At 40.4% G+C, this 26,758-nt stretch overlaps 1 protein-coding gene across 2 annotated transcripts; it reads left to right on the forward strand.

The window, feature by feature from the left end:
- Positions 1-1,789: 1,789 nt before the first annotated feature.
- On the forward strand, positions 1,790-25,532 carry LOC141773496 (uncharacterized). Of its 2 annotated transcripts, XM_074645362.1 has the most exons (8): positions 1,790-2,179; positions 7,894-7,979; positions 10,044-11,160; positions 13,977-14,137; positions 17,078-17,261; positions 20,750-20,813; positions 21,361-21,460; positions 24,292-25,532. In XM_074645362.1, the coding sequence occupies exons 2-8, from the start codon at positions 7,920-7,922 to the stop codon at positions 24,319-24,321; spliced, it is 1,716 nt and encodes a 571-aa protein (XP_074501463.1). In that variant the 5' UTR covers positions 1,790-2,179; positions 7,894-7,919; the 3' UTR covers positions 24,322-25,532. The 2 variants fall into 2 exon arrangements, 1 of the variants encoding a protein (XP_074501463.1); XR_012595132.1 differs by lacking the exon at positions 20,750-20,813.
- Positions 25,533-26,758: the final 1,226 nt, after the last annotated feature.

A 26,758-nucleotide genomic window follows, 5' to 3' on the forward strand; every position in this document is an offset into this window, starting at 1 on the left:
ATGAAAACTCTGAGATGTACGGACTGAAAACTGCATCTTATTAGATAAAACAGATGATGATAAACTGCATAATTTGCAGTTGAAAAAAGGTAAATAAATCACAATATATCTTATCGCAATACTCAAAATATTGCAAAATGTTCGCAATAAGATTGTGTCGTGACTTAAGTATCATGATAATAGAGTGCTCTGGGGATGACATATTTTTGTAGGCCCAACAGGAAGTTAGCATCGCCCTGGGTTCTCTCGACACAAGGCCAATGGGATTTTTCCATTGGGTTTTGGATTATTGCAGAAAATAAGCTCTGTGGCAAACAGACGTTCAAGATACTTACGCATTTTGTTCCGTAAGATAATCTTCACAAATGAACAACACTTTTATGATTTCTGAAGTGTGTATGCAATCACCAGAAGTAAAAAGCTAACGTTAGGCTTTAAACGAACTACACAGCGGTCGCATGAACGCGAGTATACACAACAAGGATGTAAAGGCGGACGAGTCGCCGCGATGACGTTTAATAGTCTCTTGTTAGCAACCGCCATTTTTAAGACACACAAGGTACACAGATACCTTACGAGTGGGGTATTTATTGATGTATTTTATGTCATAGAACAAAACGTTAAAATCTCTTAAGCTTGTGTTAACCACAGACCTTATTTCAGGCATCTAACTAAAACCCAGTGAAAAAAAACATTGACTTCCAGACGAGGGAACAGGACGTGCCAAAATGTTACCTCATTTCCGGGTTTTAGGACTCATTCCTGTAGCACTCTATATTGTATCGTAGCGCCTCTGGTGATTCCCACCCCTATACATTACTCAGTTTCTTCAGCATAACTGTATGAAAATGATCAACTACCCTGGAGAGGGGTCAAAAGGGATATAGCTTATGAAGATAAACGGCACCGTAGAAGAAAACTACTTGGTATTCAAAATAGAGTACAAAAAAATTACTACTAATTAATACAGTATAAAATGATTACTGTGTATAGCTATATTTACAACTATTCAGAAGCCCAACAGCACATGCCTCTGATTAAAAGCTGGAGATATAAATCATTGAATGGTCAGCACCTTGCTTCATTCAGTGTTCATATCGGCATAACCGCCGGGTCATGAGCGGTGACAGGAGTGAAATATACCTCAGTGTTTTTACTGTTTTAGTTGAGTAACTGGCTAATTCATCATTGAGACAGTGTAAACTTACTGTACTTTACTGTGATCTTTAATGCTACCCTACTTTGGCTGTGGGAGAAACAATGACTTGAATATTCAGCACTTTCAGCGCCGTATATCTAGACATTTATTTATAGTTTTTGCCTTTACTGTCTGTTCTTTTATCCACATGCACCTACTCCCAAGAAGATATATGTGTCTTTCCAAAGAAGCATCGGGAAAACATCTGTGGAAAGTGAGTAAAGCACTGGAAAGAGTGGAGGAAAAAGCCTCAGTTTTATTTTATCTATGTATTTTATTTTTTTCTTTGCTGCATCAGTAAGGCAACTGCAGGAGCTGTTGAGAGCCTCTGACTCCATTAATAACTTGTGCAGTGGGGACCTGTTATGCAAGGCCTGAAACCTGAGAGCCAGTCACCTGTTCTGCTACCTGAGCCTGGGCTCTGGGGAGAGGATGGAGGAGAGAAGAAGGATAGACTGCCTCGCTGAGCTGCCTGCCTGGAGGACTCAACTCAAATGGACTCAAGGACTAGAGTACAGCTGGAAGCCCCAGAGATCCCTATTGGTTGTTTTTTAACCAGCATTGCTAACCCAGAGCGTTTGTAACCCAGGGCGTGTGTGTACTGAATTAATTAACAGAGAAATATCAATATCGACTGAAGCGTTGTCCGCCAGAGCCATCACCGTTAACATTGAACCAAGGACACAGGGTTCCCCTTCTCTTTCATTCGCAGAGCAGCTCTTAACATTCAGGCGGCTAACATAGGCTCACAGGGTCATTTGTATAGACGTATTGACTCAGTTGATGAGTTTGTGCTTTGCTCCCTGATCCTCTGTCAGCTGAGAGGAGTTACCAGTGGGGCTTGAGAAAAGACCACAAAGCGCTCTCGGCTACCTGATGACTGGCTGGAGTGCAGGAGTGTTCACACTCTGTTGAGAGAAGTGGATGTATCTGTTCCAAAGAGAGAAGCAACAGCTGATGTCTTGGCCTCTGCTTTATCAGGTAGGAAAGCTCCACAATGTATACAATAAGAGTTGTATGGTAAATTTCAGAATTCTTTTTCTGTCTGTTTTTAACAGTAATTATGTCAAACTAGTGTTCCTTAATGATTATGGCATATATATAAGAATATACTACATATTTTAGATATTATGCTCACAGGCACTGCCAATATAATCTACCTAAATCAAGCAGACTTGTCAGCAGTGGTAGGTCATTTGCATAGTTACTAATGTGCAGAACATTAATGTGAACAAAAAGTGGGCAAATATGCTTGCTTTATGCCATTATATGTATATATTTATTATTGGAAATCAATTAACAACACAAAATAATGACAAATATTGTCCAGAAATCCTCACAGGTACTGCATTTAGCATAAAAAATATGCTCAAATCATAACATGTTAAACTCAAGCCCAACAGGCAACAACAGCTGTCAGTGTGTCAGTGTGCTGACTTGACTATGACTTGCCCCCAAACTGCACATGATTATCATAAAGTGGGCATGTCTGTAAAGAGGAGACTCGTGGGTACCCATGGAACCATAAACTCATTCACATATCTTGAGGTCAGAGGTCAAGGAACCCCTTTGAAAATGGCCATGACAGTTTTTTCTTGCCAAATTTTAGCATAAGTATGGAGCGTTATTTAGGTACCAATGGATTCATTAGATTTTCTAGTTTCATATGATACCAGTATCTTCACTCTAGCTTGAGCCCGCTACAACCTAAAAATCGCTTTAATGCGATATAGCAATTACGTTAATGAATAGAATAGAAATTAAGTTAATTACACGATATTAACTTCTGCCCTAGTAGTAATTCATGTGGACTGTTCTTTGTATTGGCAGGTCTTAATTTGAATCTTTTGGCCTTAACCACTCTGGCAGCCCAAGGAGCTTTAAGACTCTGTGTGTGTGTGAAAGGGTAAGGCTGTGTCAGTAAAATATTCAAACCGAGTTGTGGGATTCTACCTTCTACTCTCGGTGTCCAGTTAACATAGACAGCCTAGACGAAGGTCCGAATGTACAGATGAAATATTGTGTTTTCATTCAAAGATACCTGCTAAGGGTGAGAACTAAGGAAGTTTGTGACGCACACCTGCCTGTACAAATATTGGTTTCTGAGCCTCTTTTCGCTATGTCTCGTTCTCCCCAGCCTGGTTAGATGGGAGATTCACATTTGCAAATCTTATTTATTGTAATAAAACTCAGATACTCTATGTGAATTCAGGTTTTATAATTTATTAAGAGGAAAATTTTCACCGCATTCTTGCTGTCTCAGGTGGGGATAAATGTTTAATATGAAATACAAATAGCTCTAGAGGCCACTGGTATGTTTTCCTACTGCGAACTCAAACAGATTATGGCCCATGTGACCACATTCCAGTGACCCACAGTCAGGACCATTACAGCACGCTTGACTCAGTCTGACAAATTGCTCTAATACAGAAACAAGTATGACACTGCTGCAGATAATGAGAGCATTTGCGTCATCCTTATAATCCCTGATTCACTGACCAATAACGCATGTGTGAAAGTAATTTGCATCAAGGGCACAATTAAAAATGAAATATAGAGGTAACTATTCCTCATACAAGAGGCAATTTACCCTGACTTTTGTAGGTTTGGTTTCTTTTTATCAAAAAATTGTAGGTATAAACGACAGCATGCAGAGAAATAAAAGACATGACGCACATAAAGTAAAAGGCCAGGATTATAAAACTTGTCCATGACAAAAATAACCTCAGTTAACACCAGCACGTTTGACACATCTGAATACCCGCATTTTGTCCCAGTGCTCCCTCAATGAGCCGCATTTCAATACTGGCTGTGCTTATGGGTTTATCTCTTATATACCCACAGCTCTGCAAAGCCTGTCTGCTTCCTAACCAGCTGTAGGTCCCACGGCCTCCCTGTCTGTTCCTAGCGCTGTCAGGAGCACAAAGGTTTACTCAATCACTGGTTTCCGTGCATGCAACAATGAGCATATGGTCACCTTAGCCAAATGCAAACCCTGTTCGCTCTCTGTGAGCTGTCACTCTATCTGTCTCCCTCACAAACACACACTGTGTTTCTATTTTTTCTCTGTCTCTCACAGACCCTTTGGTTGGTGCATAAGGTTTACTTTCAAAGGATAGGGCCGCCTATATTATACATTTTCATGTCAACAAGACCAAAATCAGCAATGTGTTTGTCTCTCAATACTTCCCCAGCCTGTCTGCGGCTCTCAGCCCCAAGCTCATTCATTTCTATCAATGACAAAAACCTTTAAATGCATATGTTCACTTAAAAAAAAGGTTAAGTCATTTCGTAAAACAGCAGGGCACTGTAGATTTTAGTAAACGTTACTCAAACAAGAGTACATAATGCATTTATGGTGTTTCAACTACTTATAGCCAGCATGCAAGTAGGCTAGCATGTATTTATGGCAGCAGGCAGAGGTGGAAAGATAAGATAAGATAAGATAAGATAAGATGGACCTTTATTAATCCCCGGAGGGAAATTCAGGTGTCAAAGCAGCAACATCAGCAAACAGAGTGAATCACAGGAGAGGTAAAGGTATACAAAAATAGAGACAATAATAGAGATATAAAAGATACAGAGTGAATGGGTGAACATAGTGTGTACAGTCCGTCAATAAATAAATAGTAAGAGAAAGTAATAGTAATAGAAAGAGTACAGTACTAGAATACTGTAGGCCTTGAGTAACTTTAAAGACATCTTACTCAAGTAAAAGTACTTGTGTAAAAATTTACTTAATTAAAAATAAAAAGTAGGTCAGTTAAAATGTACTAAAAAACTTTACTGCGTTACTTTTAAAAAAGGGCAACAAGACCCCTTATGTCCAAACCAACAGACGGACAGGCACTCTGCAGTCTGTGCAACTGATTATCAATAAATATACAACTGCTTTCCTCAGTGTAGCCTCACAAGATTTAACCAGAAAAGAGATAAAGATACATACGTTAAATAGCCTGAAACTTCTTTTAGAATCAACAGTAGAATATAACATCTCTAAAGCAGACAATGTGGACATGTACAGTATGTACAATATAAACTCCACAGTGGCTGTCAACAATCACTGTGTTGCCTACTCACCTAAACCTGCGAGTCTTGAGCACCGTGAAGCCCTCCACAATCTGCACCGCAGGTTCAACTTCTCTACTTGTTCATTCTCAAAGCAGAATAAAACCAGTCCACTCTCCTGTCCCAGTATAAATTGTCCATTCAGCCTCCATGGTCCCACTGGGCTCCACAAATTAAAAAACGTTATGAGCTGAATGAGGCTCTACCGTCACATCAGAGATGAACAGTGTCAAACGGCAGAAAAGACTCCCACGCCTCACTGAAAGTAAAAGTTCCTCAGTGAATGCAGAAGTGGAGGATCCGCCGTGAGAATGGTAGCATGTTAGACAGACCCGACGACCTATCCTTACATTAACCATTCAAGGTCGATGCCTAACCTCAACCATCTTGCGAGTTTTACAAATCGAGGGTTACCATCTAAACGCGATCTGAACATCGTGGATGCGTCACTGAGCATGCTCGCCGGGTGGTGCATTAAGTTAGTCATTAATTAAGATAGCTGCGACCTTTTTTATGCCGAGGTAAAATAAGGTTAATTATAACCACAACCCCATATGTGATCCTTAATTTGACTGCATTGTTGTTAATTTTTATGAGTGCTAGCTGCGGCCCGTGTACTCATCTAGGAAACACAGACATTTATAAGGTATCATTTCCAGAGTGTCTCCTCTCTGGACACGGAGCTCTGCCCTTCTGCGGCCGCAGAAACACCTGCAACTTTTTGTTTTTCTCTGTAACGAATGTGACTTGAAATGTAGCGAAGTACAATGCGTGAGATAAAAAGTAGGCTACTTAAAAGTAAAATTACAGATTTTCTAAAAACAAAACACAAAACACGACTTTGTTACAGTAACAAGAGTGAATGTAATTCGTTACTTCCACTCCTGGCAGCAGGAAGAAGCATGTGGGATCAACTCAATAAACTACAGTTCCCATGTTCATCATAATGAGTCACCCAGTGCAACTGTGTGGCTCATTTGTGTGTTTTAATAGTTTTTGGACAGAGGAATAAGAGCTGTATCAGGCTTTGGCTACGCAGACAATACTTGTAAAAAGTTCTTGATTTTGGTCTTTTCATGTGATTTGGTGACAATAAGAAAAAAATATAGAATATCAACAGACTTATCCTTCAACAAACTTTTTTTGTTTTCATGTGCACTTGTTTTTTATGTTATCATAAACATTTTATGTTGTCAACATTGGTGAGAAGCACCATTCTTCAAAGGATACTTGGGGTTTTGAGGATGGTGGTGTAGAAAGCTGTCTAACACGTCTCCCGAATGCGTTGAGTTGAGTTGCGCTCTAGTGACGCTCTGTGAAGGCCATGGAGCAGCATATAATTCCTGTCATTTACATACATAAACAACACAGTGAGTCCTTGGTTTGTCCTTGTCCCCGTATGGCTAACAATGTAAAACAAATGCTATTCATTCTACTCATATATGCACATACAATACATAACCACATCCAGTAGTATTCATTTGCATTTTCTTTCATTCACTGCGCTGTGTATACTACAGTATATATTGTTTGATGTTAAAAATATCCATTTCTGGTTGAACGACTCTCGTCACCCTTCGCCTCCATTGTTTCAGTGTTCAGTCTAGGTATTTTGTTTGATTCCCCATTTTAATCCATATGTCCTTCAGGGTCCTTTTCTCTCACACAAACAAACACCGAACCAACCCGCTTTTGTGGAGTGCAACATTAGAACAATGCTATTCCTCCAATTACACTTGCTGGCTGGGCAAAAATAAATCAAAGGAAAAAAAATGGGGTGAAACTGTGAACAAACTTCTATTTCCGTGTTGTTGTTGGAGCCTGCATTCCCATCCCATGTGACTCACCTCAAAGTGGAACACACGGCGTAAACATAATTACTTTCCTTGTATTATATGAACCGTGCCATTCATGCAAACATATTAACAGGCCAACGACATGACTTCAATTTGCAAAGGTCTCACTGTGATATTGTGTAACTGCTCTGCACGTTTGACAAGTTTGTTTAAAGAGCAAATTAGGCCTCCATTTGTTGTAATCTCAGTTTTATTAACTGTAATAGCTACATCGGGCTTTATACCAGCTGACTTGAGAGCAGTGCATTTGGTGTATCATGATTAAAAAAACTGAATTACACTGAGTGGTGAATAAAATGAGTCGATAAGCCTGAAACAATGGGCCTAAACATTTAAGCTATTGTTGAGGAATAATCAAAAATGTGCCAGGCAAGCAAGGCAGATAACCATGTTAGCAGAGTCGCCATCAGCTGAGCTGAGCAGCAGAAAGCCAGAGAGAGAGAGAGAGAGATTTTCTTTTCAGTGCTAATGGGTGGGAATGAACAGCCTCTAAGCGTGGAATAAATGATGGAAAGATAAAGTGAAGTGAATAATGCAATATTGAAATATTAGCAGAAACACTATATTCAGTGACAACTTGTCAGTATCAGACTTTCCTACTCATCACAAAAGTGCAGCTTGTCACATAGCTGTACTTTTGTGATGGTTTAGTGTGATGTTTGTGTTTCTTTTGAAGTGGACTTCCATTTTTATGTCATGTATGGTTGTGTGCAGCCGATCAGAAGCTGTAGTGATGTACAATATGTTTCTTTTTCTGTTGTGAACTGACAGATGAGAAAATAGAAGACAGCTGGTCGATGTCAGTGGGTTTACGCAGTCGGACTTTCCCAAGCCTATCGACACCTAACATCAATGAGGTAAACATCTCTGGGTGTACTTATCTGTTTACTCAAGGATTTATGACCTGGGAAGTTACTAAACACTGTGTCTGCAAAGTACTGGGTGGATACACTGCTGCACTCAGTGATCAGTCACTGTGTACTTGAAGGAGACGTGTGCCTGAAGGAAGATGTACTCTAAAATGATTATTATGGATATCTGACTCAGAGCAATTTCACTGTCATCACTGTCAACTAAAAATACATATTCTGTAAAAACTCCATGTCTGAATGTGTAACAAAATGGTTTTTTTCTATAATTAAGTCAAGTCGAAGTTTATTATAGCCCAATATCAGAGAGCATGCCTCAAAGGGCTGTACATATAATAAAAAACAGCAATGAGCAACATCAGCAAAACATGAGATTAACTACATACACAGCATTATTAATTAAAATTAGACACACACAATGCGTACAATAAAAACAGTACCAGCATTAGCAAAATATACAAAAACATACAGAACGGTAAGTTGGATAACCGTAGTTTCAACACAGTGTCAAGGTAATTCGTAAAATTGCCACGAAATCTATTCGGTTTGTTTACATACACACAAATTTCCCTTTTTTTTCGTGATGCTCAGCACGACTTTCAACAACGTATTTGTCGTGCTTTTTCCCTTCGAATGTGACGCACGTGTCAATTTCCGCTCCAGTCTCTTCAAAATAAAAATACTTAGTTATGTTTAGGAATAGATTGATTTGGTAAGGCTTAGGCAACAAACGACTTAGTTAGGTTTAGGATAAGATCACGGTTATAATAACTGGAAGTGCTGTAACTTAAGTACAGACGTTGCGTGACAAATAAATCAACTTTTTTTGTTTCACACGGGACACAAACACCGGCCTCCTGGGCGAAAGTCTTGTGTTTTTTTGCCCATCCATCCACCCTAACCTCCTCACTATGTGGCATTCCCCATTCCTTATACTTCCCGGTTCACAACTGTGGATTACTCACAATTTCATTTCGTGCTGACCATCATGATATTTTTTTTAATTTGTGTCTACACGAATCAATACATAAAATGTTGTGACTATTTCACAAACTGCTGTGCGACTGGGCTGGTAGTGTAGTATTTTAGGGCAGACTGAGTGAGGTTAAAGGCTGATGCGAAAAGCTGTGTTTTGAGTTTACTTTTGAATGAGTAGATTGAGGTAGCCTCTCGAATTTGGGTAGGAAGATGATTCCAAGGAAGGGGGGCTTGTTAAGAGAACGCCCTAACACCTACTGATGCTTTATTTATTTTTGCAATAGTTAGGAACCCAGCATTATAAAACCCTAGCAGGTATGTGAGGAGTGACTACAGGTGATAAGTAGGATGGTGCAAGTCTGTGTAATATTTTGTAAGCTAAAAGTAGGATCTTGAAGTCTGATCTAGCATGTACAGGGAGCCAATGCAATGAAAGGAGAACAGCCGTATAATGATGTTTGATCTCTGATCTAATTAGGTGATGTCCTCAGATTTCCATTACTCCGCTTTACAATAACACTTGAGCAAGAGACAAAATTACTCATTAAGCCAAATTATATTTGTGTAAACCTCTCCTGGTATTTGGGTCTTGGGAATGTGAGAGCAGTTTGAGGAAGATGTGTAATTGTTTGCCCTTCGAACAGAGAGAAAAGAAAAATATTAACCAGCTAAGTATCCTGTGTACAAAATCAGCAGGAAAGAATGTTTAACTCAAATATCTACGGTGCATTCAAAGGTAATTTAATTTTCTTTTTTTGAACTGATTTGAAAAATCTGAGAGACTAATTGTTTTTTACAGAAGACACATCTGGATTGTTCATTTTAAATGTCACGGATAATTTGTCCCCAAGTGCTGCCCATCAAGTTACACATTGTCATGGCAACAGATAAAGACACAAGTCGAGCAAGAGAGCAGATAATAAGTCCCTCGAACCACATCATAGCGGCTAATATCATTGTATTTGCAGTCTTTCTTGGTTTCCTTTGAGTTACAGAATCTTTCATTTTGCAGAGGAGTCAATTTCGCACAACTCTGATATAACGTTTTTTTTTCTTTTCTCTGTCCTTTCATAGGCCTCAAGTAAGGATGTCGCTGCTTCACTGCACAGGAATGTCCTGTCATGGGGTGTGTGGCGGGGGAAAGAGAAGAAGGAGAGTGTGTCTCTTAGGGCAATAACACACTCTGCCTCCTCTCAGACTGCAGATAGTGGATCTTACAGTGGAGTTTCCAACCTGTTCAGGGCCGCAAGTGTCCCAGATGTGGTCGAAAGGAGTCCAAAGTCAGCATTTACTTCCATCACCATCGCAGTTCAGAGGACTTTGCCATCACTTTCAACCCCACAGGACCCTGCGTATCCATCCACTCCAGCACAGCCCGTGATGATATCAACTCCACAAAAACTACTAAAAACTTTTGGAGGAAGAGCGTCATTCATACCCACGAACACAACGAGAGTCTCAAACTGTCAACCAGATGTGTGCAGACAAAATCCTACCGTCGTGATGCCAAATGAGTTCGGACAGGCCTACTCGCCAGCTGATCGATTGGCAGTGAGCGATCACGGAAAGAGGAAAGCACAACTTGTACAAAGCAGCTACACAGAGGGCGACAGGAAGCAGGACGAGATAGGTGGCTCATTAACGAATCTGTCCTTGCAGCCTTCCTACCGGTCTTGTATCCATCTCGAGGTGCCACTGAGGTCCACTAGCTCTGTCGTGTTTTTGGACAAGTCACTTTTCATTTCCCTTGTGGAACTCGAGGGAAGAAGAACAGGTCAACCCACTTTGCACAGGTCCACCTTGTCTGTTCGCCTCGGTGTCTCATCCTGCCGCAGATCCACTACAGATAACAAACCAGCACAAATAAATGAGGGTTACGGGAGAGCCAGAGCGGCCATGTTGGGCCGAAACAAACGCAACGACCGAAAGAGTGGTGCGGGTCACTGCAGAAGCCCTCTATCACAGCACAGGGGTTACAAGATCGAGCAAACAGCACCCGCTCATGGTGTTAACAGCAAGGCTGAGGATTCAGACACGCAGCGCCACAGCACTACTTTGGGATTATTGTCATTCAGAGGGCCAAGCCCCTCAAACACAAAGGCTGGCAGGCAGAAGGGGAATGCAGATGAGGCAGCCTTCCCTATCCGTAGCAATTTCAGGCACAGGCAGCACACTTCCAATGTTGGCCCAGGTATGAATTTCATCCCTTCGTTTCAGAAGTGAAAATCTAAAGTACCTATGCAATCGATCTATATTCCTCTCAGTGGCCCGTATATTCTTAAGCTATTTTAGATAAGATCACATTTCCGAGGCGTAAGAGCAAGCTGAATGCGGTGCCAAGGTGGTCTAAGAGTGGAGTTTCTAAGAGGGTTTTTTTCACTCTGTCTCTCGTCTTTTGATTTATACCTTATGCATTATTAATAGAACCACACCCAGCCACCACACTTCTCCTACTATACATTCACATTGTTTAACATAAATCCCAACTGGTACACACACACTCAGAGTCACGCTCAGTGTTTGGTCTTTAAATAAAGACCTAGTACTTTAATTTATCCTCCTCTAACTTCCAACACTTCCGTATAAAATCTTAAAGTTATGAACTGTGACTGTATACAGTATATGTCAACAGTGGGTTGAATAGACTTAATTTGCATGATTTTATAGTCTTTCTCCAGGTCTCCTGTTATATAAGTTAGGATAAGATCAAGGTGATATGAGAGCTGATTTAGTTTATGCCACTGAGGAGTTTGCTGTTTAGTTATTGGTGGCAGACTGATTATAAATGGGACTTAACACAACATACTAGTCCCAAAGCAACAGCACTGGATGTCACACTGCAGGTTTGAGAAGAGGTTTTTCATCTAAGAGGTAGCTAATTAATTCATTAAATAATTATGCCATTTTAAAGGAATAGTTCAACATTTTGGGAAATATGCTTATTTGCTTTCTTGCCGAAAGTTAGATGAGATGGTCGACATCACTCTCATGTCTATATGATAAGTATGAAGTTACAGCCAGCAGTTGTTACCTTAGCTTAGTTTAGCATAAAAACTGGAAACAGGGGGAACAGCTAGTCTGGCTCTGTCCAGGGGCAACAGCTACCAGCACCTCTAACCCCAGGTTCACATAGGCGGCGAAGACACAGCGAAAGCACCGTGATTTTTGGAGAAGTGCTGCCCGCGTCCTTTCGGCGCCCGTGTAAATCAATTGGGCTGTTCACATAAACATAGTATCAGCATCAGGTCTATTTTCTCTGCGTGCTGCCAGCGAATTTGGCAAGACAATACACTGATAATCTACTATAAACAATATAAATTATATATGATATATATAAGATATACACTGTATATATATGATATAAATGATCTCATTCTGATAAAATACGCATCCAACTAATGCTTCTTACTTCCCTCCCCTTTCTCCCTGGTGTTCTCCCAGAGTCTTGATTCCTCCTATTCCCTCCCAGTCCCTCCCCCTCAGTCAAATTTCTAAATCCATCCACTATATTTATTAGAAATAGCCTAGTGGCACTGCTTTTTTGTGATTGGGGGTTTTAAATTATCTACTTAATCCACGTATTTGTCAGTTGTGTCTAAACAGAGAGCGAGAGAGAGGAGCAGACATACTACACACACACACACACACAGAGAGAGAGAGACACACAAGCAGACAGACAGACAGACAGAAATAGAGAGAGAGAGAGAGAGAGAGAGAGAGAGAGAGAGAGAGAGAAACAGCAGAGGAGCAGAATCGCTTGTTGACCGGCGCAGAGAAATGTGCTTCCGGTGTGAACAGCCAGGTTTCGGCTTGTGCAACAGTTAACATAGCGCAGCATTTCACGGCCTATGTGAACCCGCTGTATGGCTCACTACTTAACGTGTTATATCTCTTTTGTTTAACCTGTGCGAAAACCAAAATGCAAAAATGACAAATTGTGGTTTTATGGACGGTCAAGTTGTGGACTAGGTGACTTCCTGCAGTCTCTGCTGGCTGCCTGGAAATCCCACAGTGACGACAAGACAAAGGAAGTCACTGCACCTAACTAAGAAATAGTCCGGCTAGCTGTTTGCCCCTGTTTACATTCATTATGCTAAGCTAAGCTAAAGGCTGGAGTAGTCAATCTTTGCATCTAACTCTCCCCAAGAAAGCAAATAATAGCATTTTCCAGAATGTCAAACTATTTAATATTAAGGTATATCTGCTGTACCTCAGGTACAGTGAGTAGACTGTAGAATGACAAAAACAACAATGTGATGCCACTGCCTGAAGCAGTTTTACCTGCATGCCTCCCCTGTTACCAGGGCAGTCTCAAGAAGAACAACAGCAACACGACACGTTTTAATTATTAAAGCACTTTCTCCACTCATTACAACATTTATGTGCTGCATCATCCCACACCCTTGTGTGTTTTCTTCTTTAAACTGTTTTCTCTGGGCACGTCATTTATTCCGATGCCTGAAGGGCAAGACATATCCTGTAGCTATATAGCCTGACCTGCAACATTACATGTGCTTCCTGGAGCATGTGATGGTGCTCTACCTACTGTACATGCCACATGGTTATAGCGGGGAATTCAGTGGAGATATACAGTATGTATTCCACAAAAGCTAGAAGAATGGGGTTACGGGTGCAGGATGGATGCACTGTCATCTTTTGCATTATTCATACGCCACACTCAAGTTCCCTCTGGGTTTTTTCTCTCTATGAGTTGTGGGGGTAGTGAGTGTGTAAGGGTCAGTTTAAGGTCTGTTCAGTTTCCTGCTTTCTCCAGATCATAAAATACTGAGATGGAACTCAAGAACATTGTGGAAATTGTGCTATAACTCAGTCCTATAGGGGAAGAATACAGTCATCTGGATTACATCACCTGTATGTCTTTTATACAACACCAAACAGTATCACACAACAAACACACATCTATTTTAATAATCCAATCCACTTTCTTTTCTTTTTGTTTTTGGTGACTTGCCAAATTAAAGTTCACTTCTCTCTGTGTCTCTCAAGCGGACTCCAGAACTCGGAGCAAGCAAGCAAGGATTGACGAGACAGAGGAAGGACAACAGCACGACTGTTCCTCGGAGCCTCAAGAAGGCTCCGATAAGACCCGTCGTTCCCGACCCAAGGCTGATTCTCTGGAAGGCACAGCCAAGCACCTCAGCCTCAAAGTAGGAGCCACATTTCAAATAATGACTTGTATATAATGAAATATACTACACAATAGGAACACGCTAAAGGTGCTCCACAGTAAACATTGATCGTGAAAGTTCATTATTAACCTTGGAAAAGGATGTTTGACAAAAACATTCAATCACCGACTCAGTTGCTGTGAGTAGACAACTTTATATACTGTATATATATATAATAAATACATACACATGTATATGTGGGGGAGGTCGTAACCTGTCTCTCTTTAGGGAAGGTCTCCATTGAACTCTATTTTTTTATGCCTCACATGGTGACTTCAAATGCAGTCGTGTTTACCGTGTTCACGAGAAGAGTACATAATGAACACCCCTCTCTTGTGGTATTCACGACCTCTCAAGTGGAAAGTTTCTGAAAGCTCAGAGTTCACGAGTTGTGACGTGTTTGTTGACGTTGTCAGAAATGGCGGAAGCCACGGAAGTTCATTTTTCGGTACATAATAAGTAAATATATATTATAATTTTAGTCGTATATTGTATTTCTTTGTAATTTTATAACATGTCTGAGGAAAATGTTGATATTCCCAACGGCCTCATCTTTCTCCTCTGTCATAATGACTTTGCATTTCCTGCATTATGTTACCCGCTCGCTAGCTTGCTAAATTGTTAGCCTCTGTGGCTTCCAGACGCCGACAGTAACGTTAATATTGTCGTTGATCAGCAGCGGTGTTCTCACGACTTAACCACTTGAACTCCATGCATATTGTGTACATGACTTCCCATGTTGTAAACACAAGCTCGCGAGTTTCATTTAAAGGCACCAACATTCTTGTTCCTTGTCAAAACCTGCTGACTACATCGCCCACAATGCAACTCCGCCGCCGACAGCTCGGTTTGAGATACTGGAGTGTTTGTGCTAGTTGCAGCTAAATTAGCCTTGAGCTGCTAGCCTCAAGCAGAGATGAGCAGTGGCCTAAAGAAGTCTGGTAACCTCACTTCTTTGTAGCTCCATGCCCCCAGATTTTTGTATTCGTCAGCCCCAATCTGCAATTTATCAGATTTTGAACAGCTTCTCCTGGAGCCACAAAAACCTTTATACTTTTTTTTATTTTTTTTCATATGCAGTAGTACTCACCATGACCTGTAAACAGACTTTGATGTGTAGAATTGTGGAGTTCACCTTCAAGTGGATCTTGTGCTAAGAATTTTTTTGTTCAAACTCTGACCATTTTTGAACTGTTTTATAATATATGGATGTATATAAGGTTAAATAACAGTAACACAATAAACAACTAGTTTAGATCACTGGTTCCCAACATGGGGTCCCGACCCCCAGGTTGGGTCGCCAAAGCTTAACGGGGGGGTCACTAGGCCTTCTTGATTTTAACGGATGTAATACAACGGGTTTTTTTTACAAATATACAGTTAACCTATATCTCAGCATTTCATTAATTTATGTGAAGAAAAGTAAATGAAATTGTTATTTTTTAAAGTTTGGATTATTATTTAAGCTATAAACAAGATAAGGGCACAGTGGAGACCTGAACACAAGCTATATTCACAGAGCTTTCCCTCTCTGCTAAACAGACTCGTCCTGCACTAGAAAAGTGTGCAGATAAAACAACCAAAGAGCTAATAGAACAATGGCCAAGCGTCAGGGAGAAGAAAACACTGAATTTGTCAAAAAAAAGAAGCTTATTAAATATGTGGGATTGTTAAAAATAAAAAAAATCATATTACAGACAGAGAATTGTATTAAAAGTTCCTAAAAATAACAGGAAAATTCATCTCTGATGCAATATTCACAGGAAATAATCTGCTCAAAATTTGTCAAAATTGCTTGTTTTACACAAACTTCCTGCAGTTATTTAATTCACTATTTGAGTTAATTGTACATATTATCAGTTGTTCAGAATATTAAATATCTTTAAAGTATGTCACTTAGTCAGGGGTTGTCAGTTTACACAATGAGAGAAAAGGGGTCCCTTGAGTAAAAAGGTTGGGAACTGCTGGTTTAGATCATCAATCCTATTGAGAACATTTGTGAGACTGTTAGCTGTAACAAGGAGATTATTTATGCAGTTTCAAGCTAAAACTGAATGAAAGCCCACAGTGGTAAATTTCAATGTGTTCCACTGCTTTTGATCCATCAAAGTTAAGAACTATCAGAGAATGAGTGGAGCTGCTGAGGATGCAAATACAACAAATAATGGTTCCACAAAGAACAGAACCAAGACTAACAACCTAAAGGTCATTTATGGAGTCAAGAAAATACCATGAATAGCTGTTTAGTGTTATACACAGTGCAACAAGACATGGTTTATGATCAGACGTGGAAAAGTGAAGTGTGTGTGCCATATGGAACCTTTAAACCTGTAGGAATGATGTATTAGACTATTTCAATTAAGGTTTCCCACAAAGAGAATCTTAATGTGTTTACTCTTAGAATAACCATCATCACAACAGAAGCATGCGGCATCTCTTGAGGGGTGAATTTTACACTTGGAGGGATTTTTGCTTTAATTGGTGTTTGACACAGCCTCTGCCAAGTAGAGGGGGAATTAAAAAAATTCTTTAATAATTACACAATTTTCAGTTTTTCCTCTCCTTTTTTTAATTGATTTTCCTTTTTTCTTTGTACCCTGTTGATGTAACATGTTTTATCTCCACGTTGTGAGGGGTAAAGATCCAGTGAGAGAGATCCCCCCTGAGTAAAGCTCTCCTACCTTTATCCCCACTAAAGCTGAGCATATTATTACCACATTGCCTATACCTCTTAGCTATTACAGGGCTGTGAAGGATTCTCCAAGGTTAAGGAATAGATTATGTTATATTCAGAATAGATTTCTAATCCAATGAAGATGCTTTTTTCTTTGTCTTTCCACAGGATTAGTGTCTATGAGTTGTGCTGTATTCTTCCCACCGACAGGCAGCTTACTGTATGTATTCCTCTTTCCACCCCAGGAGGCTTTGGAGCTCTTCAGGCCAGACTTCATCAGCCGATCTCAGGGTCGGGTGAGGAGGTTGGAGCAGAGGGCTAGGAGGAGGAGATCGCTGCAGGAATCCAATCCAGACCTGGTGGTGCGGGGCCTCGGGGAGGATCGAGGCAAACAAAAGAGGAACTGCACCACACCGGATCCACTTAGTGGTAAGTGTAGCTGAATAACTCCTGGAGAAAGCACGAGTACAATTTCATATCTCTGCCCAACCAATCAGAAGGTTTCGGTTCTGCTGCCATGCCACCCGTGATTACAGCGGCATACCGCCAGCTGTGGATCATACTATAGAAGATCCTGGGAGTTGTAGAAGTGGAAGTGTGTAAGCAATTCACAGTCTAGCACTTACTTGAGATACTGTAGTCTCCCAGGATTCAATCTCATCTTCTACATCGATCTTTTACCATTTTTCCAATCTGTCATTACATCACTTCTGCAGGGACTAACCCATTCATCAATTCCTTGGACTGTTGGGGATGAAGGCTCCTTCAGTGGGTATACAGTTCTCTGGTGAATAGAATACATTGTAGTCCCACACATACACTGGGAAATAAGAAACTTGTTGTCATGTCATATTGAATTATATTGATTTTTCGAGGAACTATTGACTGTTTCTCAGATAATTCATGCTAACCTCAACAACCTCAGCTGGGATTTTACATATTATTCTCCTCATAGTGTAGTGGCAATTATCCAACTTTGCTCTCTGCTGGCCATTATCTAGTATTGCAGATCTTTTTTTCCCCCCTAAAACTCTGTATGCAGGGAATACACACAAGTTGAGACCAAAAGTGTCTAGAATATAAATGTGACATTTTCTTTTCTATTTGTTCCAACTTTTTTTTTTTTTTATCCCACATGAAACTGGTTCGCAGCCAGGAATTAAACAAGGTCAAAATACGACAAAGCATTTGTCATACAGGAAAAAGAAAACACCATGCATATAAATTCACAAATACAGATAAAGATTAAATCAAACAGAGCACAGAGGCACATATAAATAAAGAATTGGGGCCCAGACATGATGTAAAGGGCATGAAAAACATATTTCAATGCAAATTCCTTAAACCCTCTGAGATCCACTATAGCACAGTTTTTGTCTTTTGAGGGGGGGGGTAGGTCAACAGTAGATGTCACACAGAAGTGGTGTACATCATCTGAAAGCTGAGAACCTGAAGATTAATTTAAGATGCAGCTCAGCACCGTGTGTCAAATTGCTCTAGTCATGAATAAGAAAATAAACATGAATTAATTAATTAATTAATTAATTAATATTAATTATGAAAGTGTATAAGGGTTTAGAACATTATGATAGAAGTATATGATGGCCATTCCCATGCTCACTTATGTCTCATAAGTTGTTGCAGCACTTTTTGGGTGGATAACATTTGTTACACAGATTTGGTGCTAAATTTAACCATTTTTTACCACTCGAGACTTGATAGAAATGATAAATAATCCCTCCAAAATGCCACATTATGACACCAAGACCTTGAGAAACACCATAGAAAAAGCCATGCTGTGATTTGCTATCAAAAACTTTTGACCTTTGGAGATTTCTGCAAGAATTGCATTTTTTGGCAATTGGATGGCGAGCACTTCTGTTCTGGAAACTGCTCAGAAAACCCACTTATTGTCAATCTAGCTAGGAAAGCCATTCATCCTCTGAATGCTCTAGGTCTCTAGTTTGTGGTTGTAAAGATTCACGAGGCTGTTTTTAAAGAAATGGTCTCACTACAATGAAATGACTACTATGGGGACTAACATCATCACACATGAATACAATTGTGCTCATTGGATACGCAAGAGTCTCAGCTTTACAGTGATACCCAATTTATGCAATTCCAAAACTGTTTAGGGACCTCAGTATGCAGAAAAAGAAAAGAAAGTAGGCGAAAATAACACATTTATACTGCACTCAAAAAACTGCATGTTTTTTGCCCCAAACTGCATGTGATTATCATAAAGTGGGCATGTCTGTAAAGGGAAGACTCGTGGGTGCCCATAGAACCCATTTTCATTCACATTTCTTGAGGTCAGAGGTGAAGGGACCCCTTTCAAAATCGGCATGCCAGTGTTTCCTCGCCAAATTTTGCCTAACTTTGTAGTGTAATTTAGCCTTCTCCCCGACAAGCTAGCATAGCTCTAAAAGTGGACCTGCTACAGCCTCTGAAAGACAGTAAAGTCGGTCGGGATCACCCACGATCCCGCGAGTCTCATAGTATATGTCCACAGCCTCCATCCTTTCCTCTCTTTCCATTCATTGTCTTTGTAAGCTGCCGTGCAATGCAGTCTGGTAGCGTAAATTTGCATAAAGTTGAGGTCTGCGCTACTTTATGCAAATCACGGGCGTCCACCGCGACTCACCGCCTCCGGAAACTCCCGAGAAACTTATAAACTAAGCCTTGTCGATCCAAAATAAAGTCATATTCAGCAACTGCATGGGTTCTTTCTTGCATAAAATGTTTTCAGAAACACATTTCGGTGAACTATTTTCGCGATATAAGAGAAGAAAGTTTCCAAACGAGCCGTCATGTTGGTTCCGGTTTGAAAGCTGGGAGCAGCAGCCCACGAGGGTAATCGTTTGTCCAATCAGGTGCCGAGTACCTTGTGTCTAGTGGCAACCCATCAAGTGTCCAATGTTGGGAAGTGAGGCGATCCCACGCCAATAAAAAACGACCCTGTGGACACGTACCATCAGAGGGTTAAACCAGCATTGAAAATGTTATACAGCAAGGTATTCAAAAAATTACCTGTAAATTCTATTAGTGTCAATAAAGAACTTTTCATAGTAACAGAATAATTGTGTGTCTAACTTTTCTAGTATTTTTCAAAATTGTTGCAATATTATTTGATGTTCATAAAACAGACTTGTTTTGTCTCTCTCTCACACTGAAGCTGTCAGACTTATAAACTTTGATAAGGCTTTGTTCAGCCTTTGATAAGGCTTTCGTCTGCTTTGAGAAAATATGGCATTTTAAAAGCTAGACAGGGAATTGATTCTCTACATAGGTTTGGGTAATAACAGAATTTCTTAAATGCTTTCTGATTATACCAGCATGAACACTTTTTTCCCCACACATCCATCACAGCAGATTGTTTACAGCTATTTTTCTTTTGCAAATCCAACCGTACCGGACACCTCAACCCTTTAGTAAAACATTAATAAAGTATAGGGAGGCATAATACTTCATTCAGGTAGCTAAAAGGCTCCAACTTAGTTTTGGAAAGTCATGGGGAGGTCATGGAATTAGGAGCCTTGAATAGCTCACACTGGTCTGTGACTGAAGTCTGGAGTCTAATTAAGAACAAAGAGCCTTGGTGCTGTTGACCTGAGCAGCAGCAGCACTCTGGCAATTCACTTCAGTCCAATCTGTGAGAGACACAATAGTCAGACTTAATAGGACTGGATATGGCTATGTATGGTTTGTCTCTGTGTGTGTGCGTGTGTGTGTGCATGTGGGGGTGTGTTAACGCTCAAATGTGTCTGAAACAGAGAGATCACAGGCAGCTATTAACATAGTCAAGATTCATTTACATATTAATTCTTATTTGTTATTCTTGTGTGTGTGTGTGTGTGTGTGTGTGTGTGTGTGTTTGTGTGTGTGTGTGTGTGTGTGTGTGTGTGTGTGTGTCCTAGATAACCTTTTCAAGCCTAGAGAGAGGTCTATATCAGGCAAAGAGATGCAGCTGAGGTCCAGACGGTGAGTCTTCCACACCAAACCCACGTCAGACGATGTCACTCAGTCTCTCCTCGCTCTTTGTTTTTTTTATTTTTATTATTATTCAGCACAATCCATCAAGCTTGTTTGTCATATCTGCCATGCAAGCAGGTTTGTGCACATTCACACACCCACATGTATGGATACAATAGATGTTTGATGCCCAAATGTCTTGACAGGAGATATGAGCTACCCTCTGTATACCTTATCTCTTTCCTTTTTTTTTCTCCCTTGCCTTATCTAGAAAGGCACACCTGATCAGCTGATGGCTGCCCATTGTAATTTTTTTTTCCAAAAGCGACACTATCTGACTTGGAGGATCTCTTAACACATTGGCAGGAGTTGTGGGAGTGAAAAAGGAGTCTGCGCGAGACCTGTTTATCAGTGGATCCAGGCTTTTGCCGGCTGTGGTCTCACTAGATAATAGCTTGTCTCTGTATGCCAATCCGCTGGCATAGCTCAGCCACCCTCCGACTTCTGATACCGTATTCCCCTGCCCTGTATGAATTTGCCTTTTTTGTGTCTGTAGGATTTACAACAAGCTGCCGGAGGTGACAAAGAAAAAAGAGGAGGAGAAAAAGAAGGCCGTATCACAAACCAACAGATTGCGAGCAGACGTCTTCAAAAAGGTAGAGTTGGGATTTAGTTTTTGGTACAAAAATCAATTCAAAATACTGATCAAATGTGTCAAATTCTACGAATTCAATAGAAAAGAAAACACAAACAGTCTTGCACCGAAAGAAGCTTAAAATCCCAAACATGGAACTCAAATTCTAACATTGCTTTGGCTGTTTTCTGAAGGCCTGCTGTTCAACACTGCACCAGAGTCTCATTTTAAAATTGGAATGCTCTTTTCAAGAAATGGTGTTGATGAGGAGGTTTTATTAGGAGGTGTAGATGTTAGTCACTGTAGTCTAGTCACACTCATTTGTCACCTAAGAGGTGGGCAGCGGTTAGGTGCAACATTTTATTTTTTAATTTAATTTATGAGTGTTGAAAAGCAATGTTATCTCAGACAGTTCGCTTTACACTAAACTTGGCTGACATCTTATAATTGTGGGTGGGGATAAGAAATGTTCAAAGCAGGTGTCTACACAGTATATTTTATGGCCACAATATTTTTTTAACATAGCTATTGATTGGATATTTATAAATCTGGGACTCATACCAATCCAAGGGATAACACATTTAAGGGAGAGCACTTAAGATTTTAAATGAAATACAGAATGTGTAATGTAAAATTAAACAATCTAATATGAAAATACTAAATGGCATCAGTTCAAACTAGGGCTGTCAAAGTTAAGTTTGTTTTAATGTCACAAGTTTCTTTAACGCATTAACGCAACTTGCAATTTTTAGGTTGTAGCGGGCTCAGTTTTGAAGCGAGAGTGAAGATACACTCCAAACTTATGCTAAATTTTGGCGAAGAAAAACTGGCATGGCCATTTTCAAAGGCGTCCTTTGACCTCTGACCTCAAGATATGTGAATGAAAATGGGTTCTATGGGTACCCACAAGTCTCCCCTTTACAGACATGTCCACTTTATGATAATCACATGCAATTTGGGGGCAAGCCATAGTCAAGTCAGCACACTGACACACTGACAGCTGTTGTTGTTGTTGGGCTTGAGTTTGACATGTTATGATTTGAGCATATTTTTTATGCTAAATGCAGTACCTGTGAGGGTTTCTAGACAATATTTGTCATTGTTTTGTGTTGTTAATTGATTTCTAATAATAATTATATACATACGTTTGCGTTAAACAAGCATATTTGCCCACTCCCATGTTGATAAGAGTATTAAATATTTGACAAATCTCCATTTAAGGTACATTTTGAACAATTAAAAAATGTGTGATTAATTTGCGAATTAATTTGAATTGATTGACAGCCCTAGTTCAAACTAGACCAAAAAAGACATATCAAAATTAATACACCTAAATACAACAAAAATATAGTATTTTGATTTATTTTGGTGTTATTGAAGTGTTTCTTACTCATGATGTATAAATGAAGTGTCTCTGTATATAAGCATGGTTTCATCCAGCAGAGGTCACTGTTTGACTGCTAAAGCCAGATCCTCTGCTATTTATCACACTGGATTATCACCCACATAAATGTGCATTCAGCATTTAGGTCTATTCATTTTCCTTTCTGTATATTTTATGTGAAATCTGTAGCTTTTCAGTGACTGGCTTTTTCTTCCAAATTAGATCAGGAAACACTAAAGAGTCTAAAACTAAACCCTTACTGCATCACAACTAAGCCCATTTCACAGCTTTATACCACGGTGTGGTTTTGGCTTTCAGCACAGTAGAAACCAAAGCTCACGCAATAATAACTTATATTACTTATTCTAGAGGCCCTGCTGATATAATGCATACAGTAGGACCTGCTTTAACAGGCAGTGTCCACATCATCCAACAATGAGGAGCATGTGGCAAATGAATGATATATTCAGGACATGCCTTGTCAGACAGATCCATTCAGCTTCACTCGCGGGTGAGCCTTCACTCAGTCTCCCATTATAACCTAACCACACAATGAATCTGCTGTCAGTCAGGTGAGATGTGAAAAGTGTGAGGAGATGTCTCCAATCTCTTACAGATAATCACACAATCATGGCGGCTTCAGATAGTGTGTGTGTGAGAGAGAGAATGTATGTGTGTTATTTTTTACCAAGATGTTATTCAAGATGATCTCAAAATGAATGGCTTCTCTCTGGTTTTCCAACATTTACTGGGAACTGTTTCTCCTCAGGCCACCAACAGTTTTCACTTTAAACAGTGGCTCTACAGTAAATCGGCGCTGTGTGGTTTACTGACCCAGCCAGCAATTATAGAGCCTAGTGTGACGTCAAATAAGAGAACACTTTATTTCTTGGGGAAATGGAGCAGGCGCGACCGTTACGATGCCAGTGTGACCTCGCCACCTCTCAAACGAAGCTATTAGCCGGGCTCAACCGCAGTGAGATTGGAAGAAAAAAGGAGCGTTTTCCTCCACGATAAACACTGAGTCGTGTGTGCTTTAGAGGCCTCATTTTTTGTCAGAAAGTCTGCAACACACACAGAGAGAGAGGTTGAGCCCAGAGAGGAGTCACAGAGGGGTCTGATAGTGAGAGGTAGAGGGGTGGGTGGTTTTGAATGCAGGCTGAAATGAGATTCCAGCTGTTGGGTAGTCCCGTGAGAGGAGGGTGATTGCATAGCAGTGTGTTCGGTCAGATAGCAAGTTAGAATTATTCCCCCTTCCCGGGCTCGGCCACCTCACGGGTGAGGCAGATGGAAGTGAAAGCCAATTTAAGCAGCGGGAGCCGCTCCTGTATGATGCAGATCTGCTCTTAAGAGATTGAGGGAAGGGAGGACTGAGTGTATGTGTTTTTGATCTGTTTTTATTTTTGGGGGGGGTGACGGGGTGGTTGGGGAGTTATCAGTGTCAATTGTTGTTTTTTTTTGTTTTGCAGAGACTTCTGGACCAGATCCTGCAAAGATAAAAAAATGAGAGACACTGAAAGGCAAACGTCGTGAATTCATTGGCCATTTTGGCTCTTCAATTTTCTCCATGTACAGTATATTATGCCTGTGCATATGTATTAATTTTATTCAATTTCTGTTAAATACAATGTTTGCTCATTGCATCCTGACTACTTTACATTTCAAAGTCATGCAACAACAGAAACAAAAATTGTATTTTTGCTGACATTGTAAAGATTTTGCTGTTATCGGAGTGACAGGAACATATGTTTAGAGTAGTTTTGACACCAGTGTTTGTACTTATGATTTAAACAGGACCTATTATGCTTATTCTCAGGTGCATACTTGTATTTTGGGTTTCTACTACAATATGTTCACATGCTTTAATATTCATAAAACGCTTTACTTTTCTCATACCGGCTGTGCTGCAGCGCCTCTTTTCAGCCTCTGTGTGAAACACTCTGTTTGAGCCCCGCCCCTCCCGAATATCCCAGTCTGCTCTGATTGGTCAGCTGGCTCTCTGTTGTGATTGGTCAACTGAACCAAACTCTTGGGACTCTGCTCCAGCTCCGCTCTAACTAACTTTGTTTGAGGGTTTGCCAAACAAGTCGTTATGCAAATGTGTTACTTGGTGACATCAACACGTTACGGAAGAAAAGGCGTGACTTCAAGCAAGGCGTTTCAGGCAGTTCAGTAGCGGTGCTTCTGTAAGGGAGAGTAACTCCCTTTGGCATGGACCTTTTACATGCACAAAAAACTATATCAATATCACACTAAAGGAAAGGAAAAAAGTACAAAAGCATAATAGGTCCCCTTTAATTTGACATGTAACAAAGACTTATTTATATATTTCTGTCTATGCCACAGTGGCAGATTGTGGCAAAATAAGCATTTTTGTTGACCAAAATGATACCGTAAAAGTATTCTATAGATGAAAATTGTTTATGATGTTCAAAGCATATGCTCATAAGTTAATTGCTGTCGTATGCAGACATTGAGAAAACCCAACCTTCCCACCTACCACCGACACACTCATAAGTACAAAATGAGAAGGGTTTGATGGTTGAAATATTGAAGCAATGAAATTGTAATCTGTCTTTCCCGCCCACAGCCAATGATTAAACGCGATACAGATTAATCATATCATTTTGCTCATTTCCTTCCTAATGATTTAATTCCTTATCTACAATATCGCTTTCCTCTAATGTATCTCACAATGAAATAAAAGCATTCCAAGGACATTCTGTGAAGAAGTCATTTTCCATGAAATTTAGTCTCAGTGCTTTAAGCAAAGCACCTTGACTCTGTCATTGGTACAGTACCGTAGGTGTATAAACTGGGAGAGGGGTGAACCGTGTTTCGTCATTTGCTTCGCGTCTGCCTCGAGGCCTCAGGATCCTCCCATCCGGAACGCTGGAATTCCAAGCTAATCGAACTCAGGAGACACGCATCGCCTTGTGAATGGGGCCCTTTGTGACAGAGCTCCAAACCAGAGATGACATTGTAATAAGAGAGGGGACTTCTGAGCACAGCCTGCGACCGCAGTCCACATATAGCCCATAAAAGGTGACTGACATCTCTGTGGCATTTAAACAGAGCCTGCTGGGATGAGGAGAGAACAGGCGAAGGACATGTGCCGCAGGTCTCAGACAAACACACTATATAAATGCATACTGTTGTGACAGACTACCGGTGAGTTGGTTGCTCTGGAGTAAATACTGACAGTGTTTTAAAGCAGCAGTAGGCAGATTGGAGCAAATATGATTTAAAGTTATTTTTATAAAAACGGTCACTATATCCTGACAGTAGTGCATGAGACAGGTAATCCAAAAAATATTATGTGCCTCTGTGTCCTCCGGTGCTCCTAATGGTATCTGCAAGATTTCACAGACCGGAGGAAAACAACCAATCAGAGCCGAGCTGGAGCCTGCCATCTCTGAGCAGCTGTCAATAACTTGCAAACTCCGATCAAACGGTCAAACTAGGCAGTGCTGATCAAATATGAATTAATATTCTGTTACTGTAATGCCTATTTCTCGCATACAATGTTTTCGGAAACATCTTGTAGTGTACTGTTTAGCTGTAAAATGAGAAAGTTTGTGACCCGGTAGCCATGTTGAGATCAGATGAGGAAATACCAAGCACCGCCCACCAGCCGGAGCAAACTTTCTCATTTTACAGCCAAACAGTACACTACAAGATGTTTCTGAAAACTTTTGAGGAGAGAAATAGGGATTAGAGTAACAGAATATAATTCATATTTGATCAGCGCTGCCTAGTTTGATCATTTGATTGGAGCTTGTGAGTGATTGACAGCTGCCCCATTGAATGAACAGCCAATAGGAACGCTCTCTCTCTCTGAAATGACCTGTGATTGGCACTCTCTGTCACTGGCTAGATTTCTAAAGCCTGAAAACAAAGCCATGAGGAGGTGCAGAAGTCTAGTTTTCTCTCAGA

Source organism: Sebastes fasciatus, chromosome 9 (genome assembly GCF_043250625.1).
Source record: "Sebastes fasciatus isolate fSebFas1 chromosome 9, fSebFas1.pri, whole genome shotgun sequence".
NCBI classification, from domain to species: Eukaryota; Metazoa; Chordata; class Actinopteri; order Perciformes; family Sebastidae; genus Sebastes; species Sebastes fasciatus.

Bases quoted from the DNA above. Each gene is read 5' to 3' on its own strand.
- LOC141773496 (XM_074645362.1), top strand. From the start codon at position 7,920: ATGTCAGTGGGTTTACGCAGTCGGACTTTCCCAAGCCTATCGACACCT. The intron at 11,161-13,976 runs GTATGAATTTCA...GTGTCTCTCAAG, and splicing joins CACTTCCAATGTTGGCCCAG to CGGACTCCAGAACTCGGAGC. The intron at 21,461-24,291 runs GTAGAGTTGGGA...TTTGTTTTGCAG, and splicing joins GAGCAGACGTCTTCAAAAAG to AGACTTCTGGACCAGATCCT.